We start from the raw sequence: 20,527 nt of genomic DNA, 5'->3' as shown, positions 1-20,527 counted from the left end.
TGGAGGAAGGAAGCATTTTGGCTTTTATTTCAAAATGTTTGTGTAATGGCAGCCGTAACATGAGCAGGTGCTGAGGAGGAGAATAGGAATAAAAATAAAATGTTTGCTGCTGAGTAAGTTCTTCTCTAATCTAATGTACTAGTGTAAACATGTTGTAGGCCTAGTCTAGTTGTTAATGTTACTGTCTGTGTCTAGGGCTGTAACTCCTGCCGGACCATAATTGTGACAAATGTCGATGTAGATTGACGTAAAAGTCGCATCAAATCCTCCTTGGTTGTTCACACTGAGGCCGCGTTGAAAAATATCAGACCTGGGTCTGATTCAGGACCACATATGGAAGTGGTCTAAATCTGATTTGAAAAAAATCTGATCTGGGCAAGATTTGAGTGTTCACACTACTTCAGAAGAAGACTGATCTGGTCACTGGACCCCAAAAAAATCTGATTTGGGCCACTTTTGCCTGCAGTCTGAACGTAGCCTTAGACTGACTGTCTGGGTTTTTACTTGTTGGTTAATCAGATTCTGTGGTTGCACCACTAGAAACATAACTTTTAAAAAAGTATTGATTTAGGTAGGGCTGCTCCCTCTTAGTCGATTAGTCGACTAATCGGTCGTTTTGGTCTTAGTCAACTAAGATTTCTTTAGTCGATTAGTCATGTTTTATGCTTTTTTCATGCTTAATGACTTATTTCTAAGAAATGTACGAGCACATCTCTGGTAAACACAAGAATTAAAGTGGTGCTTTTGCATGACTCTTTGCGGAGAAACTCAGATTTACAGATCTGTCGATACAATTGAATGAGTGTTAGTCGACTAAGAATTTCTTCAATCGAGCACAGCCCTAGATTTAGGAGCACTTGGGGTTCAAAGTCTTTGTTTTTACACTTTGACACTTGGCTGGATTGAACTGCCTACCGGTTTTGGGGTAAACACTCTACCCAATTTACAAGTCCAGGCACTTTATGTTACCAATGAACAGGTTTTACAGTTGTTTTTGAACCTTTATATTACCCCTTTTTCTTGAGTGAAATCAAACATCAGCCTGTGCAGCAGACAGTGAGATTAAAATGAAGTGGGAGACATACCAGCAGGTCCTCTCGGCCCTTTCTGTCCGATTCCTGATGTTCCTCGTTCACCTTTCTCTCCTGCAGGACCTAAAGGAAACACACAGGATCACAATCTGTCTGCTCACAATATTCCTGTTAAAGTTCTACATTAATAATGATAAAAACCCAAAAGCAAACGGCATCCTAAATTAGTGTTGATACAGGCCGACATGGAGGACTGAGGACCGCAATAAGAGCTTTTCTTCACATAATCAAGGGTCCTCTCTCTCTCTGAATTACAGTCGTACCTCTCTCTCCTGGCTGGCCGGGTGATCCTGGACTTCCAGGGAAACCGTTCCTTCCTGCGGCGCCGGGCTCTCCGCGGGGTCCCTGACTGCCATCGGCCCCTGGAGGCCCTGGTGGGCCCTGGTTGTTGCTGCGGTACTGGCCGTTGGGGATCTGGTTCAGTAACGTGTTGACGCGAGTCATTTGTGCTGCAACAACAGAGGAGAGACAGGAAGAGAACAGTAAGGGGCAGGACTCTCTGAATCATCAGAGACTGTTTGGAGCCACAAACACTTCCAAACTTACCGCCGACTAGCTGCTCGCAAACTTGTCTGGCAATGGATCGCATCATGTTCTGAGGAGCAAAGTCACCCTGCGGACAAAGAAGAAGGAGTTAAGTTTAAGACATGTTACCCGAGGTTTACCAGAAAAGTTTGTTGTTTCCTTAAAAATAGGACTGTTTCCTGATGTTTGTTTCCTTCGCATTATTTTTCCTGATTGCTTTCTGTACTGATTGATCTTCAATTTTTGTGTTAAAGTATTGCTGCATTTCCACTGCATGACTCAACTCGCTCTTTCTTTGGTTCCAAGTGAGCCGAGCAGGTGGAGTTAAAACACTGCAGACTAGGGCTGGGCGATCCAACATGACATCATGACTTCGCGTAAACATACACGCCACTTTCCTAAAGCCGAGTGGCGTGTTATCTGTACGTATTCTGAGCGATCGGCGTGTATGTCTATGTTGTATACAGCGGACGGCAGTCTGCAACGTCACAGCGTAAACACACACGGCACTTTCTAAAGCCACGTGACGTGTTATCACGAGGCAACGGTTGGGTTTAGGAAACATCACACGCGGGTTGGGTTTAAGAAAAGAAGAAACGTGGAAAGGAAACGTCACACGCGGGACACGATCCCCGGTCTCCTGGGTGAAAGTCCTGTGTTTGACCCATCATCCCCCCCCGACCAACCTCCCTACGCGGATGACAATGACCCCCTACGAAATGACATCACTTCACTGTAATGCAGCCTTTAAAACTAGGAAAAGACAACACTTAAGTCATATCACGATATCCAAAATCTAAGACGATATCTAGTCTCATCACGATATCGATATAATATCGATATATTGCGCAGCCCTACTGCAGACCACTGATTGGTCAAAGAGAATCGCTACGGGCGCCCGGATAGCTCAGTTGGTAGAGCGGGCCACACACACACACACACACACACACACACACACACACACACGTTCGACTCTGACCTGCGGCTCTTTGCTGTATGTCATCCTCCCTTTCATGTCTTCAGCTGTCCTGTCAAATAAAGGCCTTAAAATGCCCAAAAAATTATCTTTAAAAAAAGAGAATCGCTACTAGTGTGACACCAGTCATTCTGCACAAACTCATCTTTTTTTAAATAGCCAAGTTACCATCAATGGCAACCGCAACTCTTTATTAACTCGACCCAGAACATAACAAATGGCAGCCTGCAAAACTACAGCGAACACTTGACAGAGTGCAGACGTTCCTCTGTTTGGTTGCTGATTAAAGGATCCAGCGAGTGTCATGTTGAAGATGATGTTATGGCAGTTTCACGCGGAGTAGCTATGGCAATCAGCTGAGAATCCCGCCTACACTGAGAAGAGAACTATCCGCAGTGGAAAACAAAGAGAGAAAAGTACTGGTACCAAAAATAGTGAGTCGATCCGAACCGTGCAGTAGAATGATTCATATGTTGTATCTGTGGAGCTTCTCTTGTGTGTTGGAACTTTGATTGTGAACTACATTTCCCATGAGTACTTGCATTAAAAAAGCCCAGAAGAGCTGAGGTTCCCTTTTGTCAAACATTTGTCTGCGACTGAAAGCTTTCTGATAAAATTAGATACATGTATGATTTTTGGAGTGCAGTGATCCTCTCAGAGAAGTCATTAAATAAGTTCAGATGTACTCACTCTCTCTCCCTTGTCTCCCTTTGGACCGACAGCACCCTAAAAACAGACAAATAAAACCGCTCAGTTGTCAGAAAACCATTTAAACTCCGGCTGGACGTACGAAGCAGCCATGACAGCGAGGACACTTACATTAACACCAGGGTCTCCGGGGTTCCCTGGTTTCCCTGCGCTACCTGGTACTCCAGGAGATCCTGGAGGTCCCTGCAAGGCAACACAGAAAAGTACCACAAGGTTGAGATGACGAAAACAAAAGCTTGAATATAATCGTTAATGGCATGTTAACCAATAAAAAAAAAAGCCTCTTCTCTGCTCAGAGCACAAAGCCCTTTGTTGATCTGTTTCGATAAAAATCTTCTTTGTTATCAGAACAATTGGAGTTCAATCAACACCATGAGCTTGTTAAATGTGTGTGAGTCATGTTTTCTGCTCTCTAAAAACCAATGCCAGTTTGTCCTTGAGCAAGGCACTGGCTGGGTCCTCGCTGCTCGGCCAACAGCGCCTACGTACATGCGTCAAACCGTTAAAACTCTTACCATGGGCCCGGCGGGGCCTCTGGGTCCTGCTGTTCCTTCCTTTCCTTGAGGGCCCTGGAAATACAAGATCCAGACTGAGAACCCGAGCCGATACTGTTGATGTGTGAAGGATTCAGAGCGCATGGTTGCTATTAAAAGCAGCCCGTCGTACTCACCCTGACTCCAGCTGGTCCGATGGGGCCGACAGCACCGCGTTGACCTGGTAAACCCTGCAAACACAACACCACCAATCAAAGCTGCGTTTTCATTCCTCCACCTTTTGCTCCGACCGAACACTTACACTGGTTTGTTACAGCACCGGATGTCTGTGTGTCAAACACTAAATCTCATTTGCTCAGAAACCCCGCTTGCTACTTTTATTACCGATCCTCTTTGGTCTTTGATGCCTCGGCATCAGATTTACAGGCAACATAATTTATCCCAGATCTGTTTTATTGGCCAATATAACCCAGAACCTGCGTGGTCTGCAAGTCATTAAATGCGTGTTGCTATAGCATCTATTCCAACATGCTCACCTGCGCCCGCTCCGTCAACAACATCCACGTGGAGTTACACTCACTGAGGTTGTTTGAAAGAAGAGCTGATCAGTCAGTCATGCAGCTCTGCATGAAGCTAGAGACTGAATCACCGTGACGTCACACTGAGACAAAAATCACTTCCAGGTAGACAACCGGCCGTCGATTTGAATTGTGGAGATGTATGAAATCTGCAAACTTTGTTTCTTTCCGTTGTCATTTTCATTTTCATCCTATTCGACTGTCCTCCTCAAGTCCTGCTTCTGAGAAATCTTTGTGTAATCACAACTCTGTCGGCTAAAAGCGAGAACACTTATCTCTCCTACGTCCATGTAAAGAAGAAGAAAAGCTTCACTCTGCACTCAAGGGAGGATTCTTTGAAAATCCACTGAAGAAAAACTCCAAAAGGATGTAGCAGCTGACCGCAGGCCAACACTAAACCAGCGCTGTTAATCAGGGTGACTTGTTCTTGGCTCGTTCTCTGCAGGAATTTAATTTAAAAGTAATATTCCGAAACGTAATCCCTCTTTTCTCTCTGAATCCCCCCTAGCTGGAGAACTGTCTGAATCGGAACGGATGCCAGACTAGTAGTCAATCTGTGAATTATCCCTGTCACTGTTTAAAATAAAATAAAAAAACAATTTTTTTTTTCAGCCAGAGCTGCACTTACATTCGGTCCAGGTAAGCCTGAGTCACCGCGGTCTCCCTTTGGTCCAGGGCGGCCCTGAAGGCAGAAAACAACATGAATGAACCTCATGAAAAAACAGAACAATAACACGAGATTTAGAAGCCACATGTTCTGCCAGCGTGTTACCACATCCAACAGAAACAATGCATCCAATTTAAAAATCACTTCTGCGAGGGAAGACTTGCTAACATCAGCTAGCACTCAGGAAGAGGTGGAGGTAAGTGCTCTTTCGGACTACTTAGAATATGTTGATCTTTATCTGACGGAGGTTTGTGACCGTTAGAATCTACGGCGCCGACCATGGCTCTGAAACAGCAAATCCATGGTGCTGTCCGTGGTGCTGAAGTAGCAGACAGATTTGTAATTGCAACTTTTTCCTCTGAGTCTCGCTCTTCTGTCAGGTTTGTCTTGGATCTGTAATTTTCTCTAAACTATATAGGTGGGAGGTATTAAAAAATAAAGAACCAAAATAGTCGTTCATGGTTGCGAGTGAACGAAACAAACTTAACTAATAACTAGGGCTGTCAAACGATTAATATTTTTTTAATCTCGATTAATCGCTGAATTTCTATAGTTAATTCTAGTAGGACCGCTACAACATGAGAGAGCTACCACTGAGTGCAAAGAAGCTTCTCCACTGGCTCGGATTTCCTTCACAATCATAAACCGTGACGTTGTGAGGATGCTGAAAAGTAGCCTCTGTCTATTCTCCACCCACCTAATCTGCATAATTAGATCCGATCACAATGCAGAAAGAATTGAGATAACGCTTATTTACACCAGGTGTAAATTCATTAAGTCATTATCCAGATACAGGTTAAAAATGGGGTCCTTATGTCGTCGTGATAGGCTTAAATTTGAAAGGACAGTCCGGTTATGAATATGCTTTTGTTTGGCTGCCGAGTCTTATTTTTATTCCCATACATCTTGTATAATCTCTAACCCCAGCCCCCCCCCCTTATCAAATCAGCCCTAACAGTATGTCTTACATGTTTACATCTCAATCTGCAAAGTAACTATAGCTGTAAAATGAATATAGCCAAGAGTGGAAAGTCAGATACTTAAGTAAAGTGCTATCTTGTGTGACCTTCCTGGAGGCAGATGGTTTAATCTCAGTGCGTCCTCATCTCATAGATGGAAAGCCAAACTGTGATTTATGAACATGCACTGATACTAAGGCCTCAGGTCTTTGTGGTATCACTTCTTTCCCTCAGACATGAAGGAATGTGAATCTCCGCCACAGATATACTCCCCAGCTTGTAAATTCCCTTCATAATAAATTGCCCAATAATCCCTGCTGCGGTGCGCAGAGTAATGCTGGATTTATGTTTAGCTGCTGAAAAGGGCATCGCAGGGTGTATGTGTGTGTGTGTGTGTGTGTTTGGTGTGTTTAGAGGCGTACAGCTTCTCCTGGAATCGAAAGCCCGCTGGGTCCTTGAGGGCCGGGCAGACCCATGGGCCCAGGTGGTCCGTTATCTCCACGCGGGCCGATCGCCCCCTGTAAAATAAAGCAAGAAGTCAGATAAGAGACGTTTGAACACGGGAGGAATTTGTTATTTATATCTCCCGATATCTCTCGCCCCAGGTCAGGTTAAAAGACTTTTGCAGTCCGTGGAAAAGACCAACAGGAGACGAGGAATGCTGCTGCAGATCGAACAGAACCCTTCATATCAGGCAGGAGAAGGCAAAAACACTCATTCAATAAGTAGAATCAGATGTGTTCGCTGTCTTCAAAGCTTTCGTACTTTAAACAATCTTTTTGTTTTTTTTTATCAAGGGCTGATAGCTGAAGAGTGATCAAGCGCAGAACAAACTCTCAGGGATTTCCTTTTAGTGTTAATTCAATAATTCATAAAAAGGTACTCACAGCGGGACCGGCCTCTCCTCTTTCACCTCGGGGACCTTTGTTGCCAGGGGCACCCTGAGGAGGACGAACATTTGTCACGTTAACACAACAAAGACCAGACCAGAATGTGCATCTGTCAACTCTGAAAAATATCAGGGGCTAAAGTATTCCAATATCACTTTAAAAAGTTCCTGATAAGTAGTCAAGTCACAAAAATAACTTTAGGTATTATTTATTTAAGAGTTTAACGTTAATCTGGTTAATCAGTTTGATTCGATTTGACTGAAAGTAACCTGAAAAATCTTCCAACTTGTGATATAAAAGAAGAAAATAGTGCAGGATCCTATCACTTACAGTAAGGAGCTGCTTGAGAGAATAGCTTTTCAGGCCTTTAACATGTTAATTAATCTTATATTCAGAACTAATATCTTATTTGGTAAGTGGAGATTTTAGGTGTGAGAGTGTTACAATGCTATATGTACTTTCAAGAACAAAAGGAGGAGGGGATCAGAGGGAGTCTGAAGGTTTATCCATTGACTGTCAGACAGGTCGGCCTTCTCCCCTCTCTTAAAACCATTCATAAGGCTTTGAGAAGAAGCTTCCCAGTGTTACTGTGGCTCAGGGGGCAATGTTCTCCCGTGTACAACATATAGTATATAAATACCCATAAATAACCAGACAGGGGAAAGCTTTTACTCTCGTATAAGTAGAAAACCTGTTCCATTACTGAATACTAAAAGCATGAAAATCCCACTACGAGTAAACGCACCCAAATCTCTGACAGAACTGTCAGCGGTCGAGTTGCAACCGATAGTGGCCTCCAGCCTCTGTAAATACGGTATGTTACAGAATTTTCGTTTAATGTTTTTTTTGTCCAGACAGACTCTTACCATCGGTCCCAAAGGTCCCGGGGGCCCGGAGCCCGTGGAGGTGCAGGTGCAGGAGTTGGGAAGAGACGGGCACTTCAGCTCATCTCTCTGGTGGAGAAGGAAACAGAACAACAATCAGAAACAACAGAAGTATACAGACAGTCGCTGAGTGAATCGTACGAGCCAAAGGAAATCCATTCCAAGTCTCATCTCATTTCCCTGGGTGGGTGGGGTGGGGGGGGGGGGTTTAACAGCTAACAGCGTCCATGTTGCAACATTAGTAGCAGATGATTCATGCAGTCACGGTTCAAAAACTTCAACAGACCTAAACTGTGAGTGGGCGTCCTGAAAAGGTGTCGAGCAGATCTACAGTGTTCCCTTTAAAACAGTATAGACTAGTGTGACACAGAATTCAAGTTTGTCCCTGAAAAATATTTCAGCATTTGTCACTGTTAAACGGTTCAGACATTTCTGTAGGTTGAACTCTTGCACAAGACAACGAGCAGAGCCAAGATTGCGATCCGATGTTTCCCGCTACCAGAACAAATCTGTGGGCACAGTGACAACACCCTGGGTGATTTGACCGTTGTTGAAGGCACATTTTCTGGTTCAGAGAATTCAGCACGACCGTGAAATTAAGCTTTAGTGAAAGTCGAACTCCCGCAGAGGAGGACTTTCAAGGAAACCCAAGCAGTGCAGCACTACAAATGTCACTTAAATCTGATGCTTTAACACCGATAAATCATTTCCTGAGTGTGAAACTTCATTGTTGGCCCGATTTTGTGACACCAGAAAAAGTTTTGTACACAAACAAGACAACATCGGAGACAATCTGCAGCCTATAAGAAACATGTGCACCCCTGTAGTTTATAATTTGTAGTTGTTTTAAGTAGTGGTCCCAGAAGAAAGTTGATGAGATCTTTGGTCATCAATCACAAACTGGTCAAACTATTTCCACTAAGAGACACTGATTTAATGACATCTAAGTTTGGGTTTTGTTGATTTTGAACAAATACTCACACAAGCTTATTTTTAAGATTCTCCACTGACACTCTGGATCTCATTTCTTCGCCTCCTGTCATACATGTCAACATGAAGATTATTGATGATCATGTCTTAATCTTTGTTACATTTTCTCCTAACAAGTGGAAGTAATTAAGCACCAGCGTAAGGTCTGAAAAGTACTCAGAAATTAGACACGCACCCAATGTTGTTTTGGATATATTTATTTCCACTCTATATTTCCACGGTTATCGCCTCAGTTTGGATCATTAAGTAATTGTCAGCAGAGCAGCCCAATCAAGCAGCTGTCTTCGCTCCGCAGCAATTGAGATAATAATTCACCAGAGTTGAATCCTTTTCAAAAATCTTTTTGGACGTCCAACTTGCAGACATGCTGCGCTCAGACAAAGCTTTTTATTTGTTACGACGTCTCCGGAGATCTCTGCTGGGACAGACGTGAGAAAGGCCAGCCGCTAAACAACAGCCAGCACTGTGTTGCATTTTAAAAACGCTCATCCTGTCACTGCTGCTGATGGCCAAATATTTAACTGCATGCAAACAAATGTCCCTCTCTTTTCAACCTCGCTGGGATCTTGAGAAACACCAGAAGTTGATGTAAGAGGGAAGAAAAGATTAAGACCGAAGGAAACTTTTCTACAATGTTTGTTACTGCCTACAGATTATAATCAAAGTCTCTTCAGCTTTTCTATTTCCTTTCTTGTCACCCTGCTATACATCCAATCACATTCCTACACAGCTGCACATAACAGGTTAATAAAGTACATGCTATGCTATTTTATTCTTCTACTCCACTACATTTGTGACAGCTGTAGTTACTTTCAGATTACAATTTTACAATAATATACCGTACATACAGATGTTATGTACAGTGTCTTATTGCTACTTTTACATAAGCAAAGGATCTGAGTATTTCTTCCACCAAAGGCAACTGTTTGCTAACACGTTCATCAGATGTTTACAGCTTGTTGCCTCTCAAGTGGCCAAAGTGGTCAATTAATGGCAGTGTAATAATTACATCCCTATTGAAACCCAATCAGCCAAATTGATACTAAACTGGAGCCTCGACAGACAGATCAATGAGACAGGATCAGAAACAAACATATTGACTTGAGACACTAGATACTGCTCCAGATCCTATGTTAAAACACTAGTTAGGAAACTGAAAGTGAACAGAAACAACTTGTCCGTTGTAAAAATGCGTGGCTCATAACAACATAAAGTACAGCCGGTCAGAGGACATCTACACCAGACAGTTTAAGTCTCTATTTTCATGTAAATTGGGAAGATATTAGGGTTGGACTGAACATATCTGATGTGCTTGTCTTTTTGCAGTCAAGTTTAATCATAATGTTTCTTTATCCAACAGAAATGAAAGCCAAAACCTTAGCAGTCTTAGCAGCTTCTGCATCCTGAAAGTCACATTGTGTTTCATATTATATTTCACGCCCTCTTGTACTTTCATCAGATGTTATCAGCTGGCTCACGCTTCTGCCTATCACTTAATATGCTGTTTATGTTCCCCTTTTGATTTGAGCCACTTGTGATTCTGATTATGTGATTCGGATTATGCTGCTTTGTGCGTTTGATCTGCTGCTAAGTCTGAAAAATCAAGGACACAGTCCATCTGGTCAGAGCTGTTTGGACCTGCAGCTGGCTATTTCAGAACAAACACACTCATGTGCCTTTTACCTCTCAGGAGGCGGGGATTACTTCCGCTCTTAGCTGCAACTAAAATGTGCCATTGAAACGTGTTTGCATTTTCCCAAGTGTAGATGCTTTCTTGTATGTAGAATTTGTTTGAGAAAAACCAGGTGGCCTGAGAGTTTTTTTTATAAGATGATCAGTTAACACATCCAGGATGTTCCACAGATGTTAAAACAAACAGGAAAAAAATGCACTTACACAGAAGCAGATGTGAGTTCTTTTAGGGGGGGGGGGGCGGATTCAGAGCTGCTGAACACAGATATAATCTCGGGAATGAGTGTTTAAAATGAAATCTGCCTCCTCATATCAGGATGATAACTACGGCCACAAGCGTAGGCATTTTCTTCCAGGTTAGAAAACTGAAAACAAACGTGCACTGAAAGCATATGTCTATAATCAGGCCTTGAAAATACAAAAACTCTTTGCTTTATTTAGCCAATAATTTAGAGAGGAAAATCTTGGAAAATGGATTTAAAGAGCAGAGGAGATGCTCCTCCCAGCACATTGATTATCTGGATACTAAAGTCGAAGCTACAGACAAAAATGTACCGCCATTCAACTGTTGGCTGCAGGTTATTGTATGTTAAGCCTGTTAGCTTAAAAGAGCCTGTGTCCGTGTTTCCCTTACCATAGACGGGAGGTCACAACATCTGTCCCGGCTGGTCCAGCCCAAGCTGCAGACAATATCGAACATCTGGAGCTGGAACTGCGGAGAGAGAGAGGGAACAAAAAAGAAAACATGGACATGGTGTTGTGGTACATGTGTCTCTAAACGCCCTTCACAGCTCCCAGAAGTCTAATAGAAAGACAGCAGAGAAACGCAGCACAGCAGAGTTCCATCGGCCCCAAAAAGACAGGAAAGGGCTCATATTGCAGCCATGTTGACGTCTTAACAACCCGTGCGGATTATGTTCATTTTAAAAAGGTCCATTTTGATTAAATTCAATCCCTGATTCGGTTAGAGAACTGCTGACATTGTGAAACACTGAGCTGTGTTCAGTTTTAAACATGAACTGATGTTACAGAGAGCTGGGAAGGAGTTCAAGGATGCTACAACAATATCACGTGTTTAAGTGTTGCTTCAAATTGACTGTGAATCACACTCCTCTCACAAAGAGAAGGCTGAATTCGGGTCCAACCAGCGGCTAATGTTAGCTAAGGTGAGCAAACACTGCTGTGCATGCGGCTGAGCCAAGTTACCAACTTTAGGGAATCATTCAAACGGTTTTATCACAAGTTATATGTATGTTAGGGTATGTTAGGTGCGTTCATGTGGTGTCGGAATAATTGGAACAATGAGCTCCCGGCTGTTGTTTGACGCTCTTAACAATAAAATGCCACATATCTTCTTTGTCGTGTCCATGTTGTTCCCCACATTACGACTTAAAGCTCATGAACACACCAACGTCAGAAGAATGACTTCACAACTGGGGGAGATGCGCTTGAATGGTTTAAAACATTTATTTAGCTGGCATTCAAAAACTGCAGCTCCCATGATTCTTCGAACGGGGCAATCCCCACTGGCAACATATTTTGAAGCTTTTCTGACATTACACTTTGTTACATTTGGTAAAAATGTGTGCACATGATTTGCTTTAATCACGTTTTGCTACAAACAGCGCGTGGTCTCCCATCTGCATGGTGAGCCACATGCATTTACTACAGCGGGTCAGTTCTTGTGGTTTTGCTCAGTTGAAATCTGATTTTGTTTCAACTGTTGTTGTTTGGGTTTTTGTCGTATTTGCAGACTGTCAAACATAATCCTCCACGGGGCATTAGCACATCATTCAAATACTAGACAAACAAATCTACAAATAACAGTAGAATCCGTTACAAATTCACACTTGAATATTTCCTTCCTCCTTTCGTGTTTGTGTGAGCGCAGCAGGATCAGAGTTGACTTACAGTTGCTGATTCTCCTTTGGAGCCGATGGACTTGGACATCTTGCCCAGAACCTGGTAGCCATCGCTGGATGTGTTTCCAGCCTCCTTGATCTCCTTCTCAGCCACTTCTTGGCAGTCGATGTTGAGTTTGACGCCGGTGGACGAAACCAGGATATGGAGCTTCAGAGAGAAAGGGAAAGGAAGAAAGAAGAAAAAAAAGGAGAGAGTATATTTTATTGGCACATTCTTTGTTCTACGACCAAGTCTTATGTCTGGTTTCTATCCTGATGGCCTGCAAATTATTAGGTTAAGAGTCTGAGCTTAGGGAGGACGTGCTCTGTCGTCTCCGCTGTAGTTCTGTTTATTGAAACACTGCTGGAATGTAAGAGAGGGAAAACCAGCGCTTCTTTCTATCCATTCAGAAGAATAACTACTCCATTAGAGCTGCTGCAGAGAGAAGGAAGTGGATCCAATGCTTTGAACTCCTGTTGCTATTCGCAATCTGGGAAACAACAAAATGAACCTCATTCACCTTGTTAGTCATTTCCCATGTTGTTGTGTGCTCCAATTTAAAGATGCCAAATGCCCTGAATACTGCAGCTTTTATCACCAGCGTTTTTATTTCCAGGAAAACAGGAAAGGCATTTTAAAGAGGTTACTTCATAAACATACCAGTACTGATGTAACATTACAACACTTTTCTGTCCCAACTCCAAAAGCGGAACTCTGAAATCTGACGATAGTTCTGATTTGTCACACTGTGTAACGCTAGCTCATGAACACCATCACATTCAACTCGTCTAAAACAATAGTGAGATTACTGGTGGTGGATCAGAGCCAACGCTGCACTCGTTGTCCTCTGTGTCCACATCTAATTGCCTTTAATTATTTTAATTGCATGCTCCTGCATCCTGTCTTTATTTCTTCTCGTTCCTTATGAAATAAAAGCAAAATTCCAAACATCTTACAGAGCTCTTCCAAAGTGTTTTTTCTACCCCCAGTTGCTAAAGGTTTATTGTAAACTAGGAGGGCACAAGACCATGGCCTATCTCGTATTGTTAACGAAAGTGAAAAATACTTTGTGTATCCGCCCCGTCATTCGGATCCGCTCCAAAACGTAACGGGCTCTTCCTTGGTCAATGCTACACCCTTCCACTAATGGAGCTTTTCCATTACATGGTACCTGCTCGACTCGCCTCTAGTCGCCTTTTTTGGTTTTCCATTACAAAAAAAAGTACCTGGTACCTGCTGACAGGTACTTTTTTTAGTACCACCTCAGTCGAGGTTCCAAGCAAGCTGAGCCGATACCAAAAGGTGACGTGAAAGCGACAGACGGGGGTGTCCTGAACAAACCCGCCATTTTTAAACAGTTTAGCCAGCTGTGTTTTTTTGCTGCCTCCAGCTTGATTGAATGTGGTAGAAGCAGTACTTTCACATGTTTTAGTTAGTTCACCACAGATTCAGACAGCAGATTATGTGGAGCAGGAAAAGAAAACTATTTACTGTGGATTCATCATGTCTGGTTGACACCTCATCTACTTAATAAGGTCAGTATCGGGGCCAGACTGAAGCATCCTTTCATAACAGCAGCTATATCTTTGCTGATCTTTTCTGCACAGCCACATCTCAAAGATTCCTCTCTTTCCCACATAAAAAAAAAACTGGAAATGCATGACATTTTTGGAAGCCAAATCTCCCAAAATTCCTTCCTTCTCATCTCATTGGAAGGCACATAGAGGGATCTCACAGAACTTCAACTCTTAACTGTAAAATAAGTGAGGCAGCAGTGGCTTCACACACACAATACCACAATGCATTTCTCCTAACTCCGATCTCCCTTGCCAAATCTCATGATGTCATTTTGCGGTAAACCTTTACAATAACTATTCCTCGAAGCCAGTCAGAAAGAGTCCAGCTGTAAGGAGGGAAAAACGTTGCTTTGCAAAGCCAAGGGGCCAACCCGCTGGCAGCCGCGGCTCGCTGCTTGTGGTCAGTCAGCGTCCGTGGAAATGCAGAGTCATGTTTAACAGACCGCAGGGAGCAGACACACTGAGACGTCCAGGAGAGAAGCACAGCCGTGTTTCCGCTTACACTTTTTTTCAGGCATTTTATCTGATGCTCAGCAGCTTTCAAAAGGTCAGCAGGTACTGAGGAAGTTTCAGTGTGTCGCTCTCAAAACTTTAACACCTTACACTTGTGTGTAGGGCTGCAACTAACGATTATTTTCAATAAAATATCAGAAAATTGTGAAAAATGTAGATTTTCCCCAAAGCCCAAGACGGCGTCCTCAAATGTCTTGTCATTTAACAAGCTGGAATTTGCTTTTTTTTTTCTTAAAAAGAGGACTCAAAATGGTTAATTGATTATCAAAATAGTTGGCGATTGATTTAATAGTTGACAACTAATCACTTAATTGATTAATCTTTGCAGCTCTACTTGTCTGCGGGAGTTTTAAGGATAAGAGTATCCAATAACAGCAATGATATGGTCATACTGAATCTGCCAATATTTAAATGTGATCAGGTCCACGGCTTTCACTCATTTTTATTCTTGTCACGCTGGAAAATCCTGTGAGATTTACAGGAAACTCTGATACACTGTTCCTGTAAAACACAAACTGATGTATTGGCCTCTTGATATTATCCGCTATTACTGGCATTCGACCCGCCAAAATAAAGGAGGTGCGCAATACAGAATTTCATTCAGTTTCCAAGTTGTTCTTCCGTCTTTGGGAATCTTTTGATCCTCACTTTGGGTTTCGATTTTTGATCTAAATTAAACTTGACATTAAATTTCAACTTCTATTTCATGCAACTTTGTGAACACCGTCACACACACCGTCCTGGCTGCTGCAAACAAGAGAGCACCAAATGTGGATTAATCCACCACTGAAAATAGTCCCCAACAATGCACTATTTCTTCCTGTTTGTTTGATAAAAACTAGAGTGGGATCTAATGGGCTTTGGAACTGAGAGCGTTGAGAGTGCTGAGAGACGCACTAACACGTTGTTGGTGTGGGTCTTTGTTATGGGATGTGTTGCCAGTAAGAAATGTATAGAATAACACTAGTCTTATCCTTTAAAGGTGCTAAAGAGCCTGTAAAACACTTCATCAGGTCCATTTTTCATTAGAAACATGGATGTAGAACAAAGTCAGTCCGTCCTTCTATTGGACTCCTTCCAGATTGTTTAGAATTGGTCTGAAAGACACACCACATTGTTGGAGGACGACCAATTACTTCATGTCCTACGGTCCTGTGATAAGGTCCAGGAATTTCGGACCGGGGTACCTGATAACCTATGTCAGATTGCAGGGACCCAGGTTCCATTCAGCCCGAGATGATTTGTTCATGGAGATGGATCAATCATAAGCGGGATGGATAAGCACATAAGAAGCTGGGTCCAGACTAGTTTAATGATAGCCAGACAGATTCTTTTAAAAGGATGGAAGAATGAAGGGGTGCCGTCAATTTAAAAGTGGGCTCATGAGATGGCTAGGGTGGCGGCGTTTGAATTTTTTTTAACGTTTTGCCAGATTGGATGTCACTAGAAAATGGTGAAAGTACCTGAACTTTCTGGAGGGCTCCTAAGAAGCTTTGTGCTGGGGAGAGACGTGTACGATGGGCTAATGTTGTCATTTAAAAGAAAAAAAGAAAGTCAGTCTGTTAGTTTCTCTCGTCTTATTTTGAGTACCACTTGCTGCTTCTACCATCCTTCAAAGAGAGAGAGAATGTTTAAGCACTAATGTTGATGTCTGGAAGCACTGTTTGAGTTACAGGCTGCAATAGGAGGATGTTTATACAAGTCAAGATGAAAGTGGCCATCGATGCTGCTGAGGTCATACACACTGCAGATGGAACCTCGGGTCAGTAGGACAAATGTATCTGCAGTCGTCCTGAAGCTGTCTGACCTCATTTGTCCTCTGCCCGAGTCACTGTTTGAAATCTCTGGACAGGGGAAGTGAAAGAGCATTATTTTTCTCTCTCTCTCTCTCTCTCTCTCTCTCTCTCCGACTTGGCCCTAGCAATGTCCTGATCAGGCTCTTTTAAGCCTGACCCAAATCCAAGTCTCTCCTCATTTTTTACCTGTTTCTGATACAATTTTAAGACTTTAAAAATCTTATAATCTAAATGATCTCATTACTTTGTTCTGAAACTTTGAGCTCTGAATTGCCCTCTGGATCAAACATCTCGCAGATGATCACTCAAAGCATATTTACATCCTAACTTTGTTTTTTCGTTGCTGCTCTCTGAGTCTCTATCGAAAGCCACTGGCAGGACTGTTAATCCGTTTATCTGCAGTTGGCACAGATCATTCACAGTTTACACAGAGTTCACGAGGAGGATCTTTACTTTAATCCTTGTTTCGTCCCATTGGACCAAAGAGATGCTCAGAAACACTTCAGGTATCCACAACAGATCTCGAACACATCTGCAGGAGGATTTCACTGATCCATATTGTGCCGAGTTAGCTGGTTGGTAAAATGTCGCGAGGGGAAGGAGGATTAGCCGAGTCAGACATGGTGATGTGGCAGACCCTGACATCTCTCAAAGAATCTGGCTCAACAACAGACTCAAACATCCGGCTTGAGCAGACTTTCTAAATGAATGATGATTCTGCAATGCACTGACAGCAAGTTCAAAATGTCCCAGTCAGCTGCGAAGGTTCTCCAGCCTCACTGCCTGACAGGCTTTTAAATCTTTAAGTTTACAAAACGATTCTTCAGTCCCATTTTATTATCGCCTGAGGGTTTCAGAGGGAAAGCAATCAAAGGTTGCAGCCTTCATGACGTACACGTGTCCTCCCTGCAGCAGCGTCCTTGAGCTTGACACTGATCTCCAGACAGCTACCAGGTTTGGGGAGGGAGGGATGAGGGCAGGTAAAGGACGTCTTTCACCCTCAGGGATCAATTCTGCATCACTTTCTCTCTCAAGATCCTGAGAAAGTCATCACGACTGAAACAAACGTGTCCACAAGTTTCTCCAGAAACTTCCCTTCTGAAAAAGCCTTTTTTAATTTGGAGCTGAGATTTTTGCCTGGTGTTAAAACCCAAATATTTACTCAAAAGTCCTTTTTTTCCATTCCACTCTAGCTTTCATTTTTCCTGCCTGAGGGCAGAAAGAGATTGCATAAGAAGACGACCAAGAAAAATACCTTCTGCGTCAAAAATAAATCATGGCTAAACCTGCCCAGAGGAGCAGCTGTCGCCACAGTAGAGCAGGTGATATCTAAATCACAGACATGAAATACTGTCCAATGAGAGACAGACTTCCTGCTCATACTGACTGCCCAGCAGTTGCAGCGTGAAGAGGCATGCTGGGAGGTAAAACCAAACCTCAGAGCAGCAAGAACTCCCTTGTGGTGGGCTACCAGAGGCCAGACCGAGCGCCTGCCCTCCAAAACCCCTCCTGAGCCGAGAGCAGAGAGACGGATGGCGGAGAAGCACCGCCTTCCTGCTGGCGCTCCTCCGCCGTTCTGATGTAATTGTTTAATAGCAATAGCAGTGACCCAATATTTTCCAGGCGAGCTTCCCAAGCAGGGACTGCAGTGCATTATTTAGCGCTCTGCCCCCTCTCAGAAGAGCTTATGGATCCTTGTGAAACTTTGTGGTTTTGTTGCACCTCTGTCCACACTGCTTCCCCGGCCCGCAGCAGTACACCAAGAGTGTAAATGAGGGTCGCTATTAGCGCCACAGCTCTGATCTTCACTACACTGACTGTAGAACACATTTCCTCTGATTGGAAACTGTCCTTAAAGCTTCACTGCAGAATCTTTCTGATTCCCATCAGGCCAAAGAAAAGGACTTTCAGAGAAAAGCTGTTTTATTGCTGGTGCACTGACCACAGTTTGTGTTTCTTATACGTTGCCTCTGTGTTGGACAGTGTCATAAAATCATGCTGCCAAAAAAGAGAGTTAAATGAAGACATTCCTCAAAAACCGATGACAGACATCAAAAATGTTCATCTTTTTGACAACTTAAACCTGAAAAAGATGGTGACTCCCCGTCTTCAAAGAAAACTTTATGTCCGAATCAACAAACCAATCTCTAAACTCTTAACTTTTAAAGTTTCTGTGATGAATGCTCCAATTCAAGTGGAAATCAAAAGCATTATTGTCCATCTCGCCACCTTTGGCTGGATATTTTTATTTTTTTAAAACAGACCAATTTGACAAGAGTCCGACTGTCTGTTGATCAATTTTTATAACTTCCAGAAGACGCAGACGGCAGTCTCATTTTGTGGCACTCGACCTTCACGTGGACCCTGCAGTTTACAACCTGCAGGGGACCATCTGTATGTCTGAGCCTTCATAACTCTTAAGGAACACGTCTGTAGTTGCATGTGAGGTGCTCTGCCTGTAATATACAACACATTTGGAATCTCAGGCATCCGCAGGATCTGTATGACCCCGGAACGTCCAGCCAGAACAAAAGCAGAGGTATTCAATTGATGTGTCACGCCGCGGTCATGCCTCAAACTAAAGAACGGTATATAATTCAACCATCAAAGACACACTTGACTTTCTGTGTCGTTCAGTTCGACTTAAATAGGATTGAAACCCCAAATACCCACACAAACAGCTTTCCAGGAATCTTTTCTGCACGATGAAGGGTTTCTATTTGATGCAGCAGGTTTGTCAGTTCAGCCTCGAGTGTCTCATAATCTTTCAGAGTTCATCCAGCACGGATAAACCACGTGCAGCGCCAGTGTGTGGCCTCTACGCTCTGCTGGTTTTTACCTTGTGGAAGCTTCCGTGGAACATCCTCTTCACTTGATCGTTGTTGAAGGTGACCCTCTGGATCTCACCGCGCGTGTCTTTGTTGTAGAAGGACAACGTCTGGCTGGAGGCTGAGCAGAGAGACAGGGACAGACATGTTACACACTCATCCTTTTTGTATGGACACTGAGGTCAACACCTTCAGCTAAGAGTGTAAAGTATTGTACAGATGGCTTTTATCTGAGGCTTTAATGTAATCGTGCAAAAATACACACACACACACACACACACACACACACACACACACACACACACACACACACACACACACACACACACACACACACACACACACACACACACACACACACACACACACACACACACACACACACACACACACACACACACACACACACCAGGCCATAAGAGCAAGCACACCTTCCACACACTGTTACTAAGGCCTAGTCCTAGTTTTAGGGTTTGGGAATCAGCTATCCTGCTTTTTAAGCCTCTGACCAATCAGAAACATATTTACATACTAGATAAATCTGCACTGTACTCCTGCAGGATCCAGCTCAGCATTACGATGATGTGATCCTATTTTGTTACTTCAATTAAGTCGAGGGACTTGCAAGAGACAGACGAAGAAACTGAAGAAGCAGAGATATTCTAACTTTTAGTCACTTGTATGAATCAAGCTCCAAAAACACTGGATCCTACACTTTCCATAATGCAAGTCGATAGCATCTTTCGTTAGACCCTCGCTGCCTGGTAAATGGTCACGTCTCTCAAGCTCTGCAGACAAACTTTACGTTAGAAATGTGTGGTCTCTGGGGCGCCCTGGTCACTCACCGGGTAGAGCGGTTACCATTCACGCTAAGTCCTTACTGGATGGCCAGGGTTCATGTTCGGCTCAGGGCCCTGTGCTGCATGTCATCCCCTCTCTCCCCTGCCTTTCCTATCTGTCTCTTTAGTAGTCTTCAAACCAAAGCTTAGATAACCCTGAAGACAGCTCAGTGTTATCATCAGGGTTATTTTCTCAAAGCTCCTCCAGATTCACACAAGACATTATACAGCTACTTCCACAGGCCAAACAGTTCTCCTTATGATGAGTAAATGGTGACGTGTCCCTTTAAAAGCTGTTTTACGTGAGTGAAGAGTATTACATAACAGTGGGACACCGTTAAATGCACTGAATATCAACTTGGTGATTTCAAATGTGATTTAAAAAAAACAAATCCCGCTCAGCACTAGTTCTCAGCTTTAAAGTAAAAAGTTTGACACTCTGGGAAATTCACTTTCTGGCGTAAAGTTAGATGAAGAAGTTTGATGCCACTCTCCTATCTGTCATTAAATATGAAACAGAAGGCAGGAGATGGTTAGCTTAGCTTAGCACAAAGTCAGAAAACAGCAGGAAACAGTTACCTTTGGCATTGTCATCTAAGCCTCTGCCAGGAAGCAAAT

At 43.1% G+C, this 20,527-nt stretch overlaps 2 protein-coding genes across 5 annotated transcripts in view; both read right to left on the bottom strand.

Annotated features, from left to right (window-relative positions):
- LOC116045413 overlaps positions 1–20,527 on the bottom strand; it is a 977,204-nt gene that overhangs the window by 301,022 nt on the left and 655,655 nt on the right. The gene's annotated exons all lie outside the window — the stretch shown is intronic.
- Positions 1–20,527, bottom strand: part of col12a1b (collagen, type XII, alpha 1b) — a 158,383-nt gene that overhangs the window by 7,192 nt on the left and 130,664 nt on the right. For all 4 annotated transcript variants that reach the window (XM_035995046.1, XM_031293032.2, XM_035995045.1 and 1 more), the window contains 14 exons: positions 19,082–19,191; positions 12,366–12,524; positions 11,089–11,166; positions 7,755–7,841; positions 6,886–6,939; positions 6,421–6,516; positions 5,001–5,054; positions 3,971–4,024; positions 3,816–3,869; positions 3,412–3,483; positions 3,283–3,318; positions 1,638–1,704; positions 1,355–1,540; positions 1,086–1,154 (listed from right to left, as the gene is read on the bottom strand). In XM_035995046.1, the coding sequence (XP_035850939.1) occupies positions 1,086–1,154; positions 1,355–1,540; positions 1,638–1,704; positions 3,283–3,318; positions 3,412–3,483; positions 3,816–3,869; positions 3,971–4,024; positions 5,001–5,054; positions 6,421–6,516; positions 6,886–6,939; positions 7,755–7,841; positions 11,089–11,166; positions 12,366–12,524; positions 19,082–19,191 (1,176 nt within the window). The remainder of the gene's footprint in view (positions 1–1,085; positions 1,155–1,354; positions 1,541–1,637; positions 1,705–3,282; positions 3,319–3,411; positions 3,484–3,815; positions 3,870–3,970; positions 4,025–5,000; positions 5,055–6,420; positions 6,517–6,885; positions 6,940–7,754; positions 7,842–11,088; positions 11,167–12,365; positions 12,525–19,081; positions 19,192–20,527) is intronic.

Source organism: Sander lucioperca, chromosome 19 (assembly GCF_008315115.2).
Source record: "Sander lucioperca isolate FBNREF2018 chromosome 19, SLUC_FBN_1.2, whole genome shotgun sequence".
Taxonomy (NCBI): domain Eukaryota; kingdom Metazoa; phylum Chordata; class Actinopteri; order Perciformes; family Percidae; genus Sander; species Sander lucioperca.
Note: the sequence above shows the minus strand (reverse complement) of the source record. Positions and strands in the feature narration are given on the sequence as shown.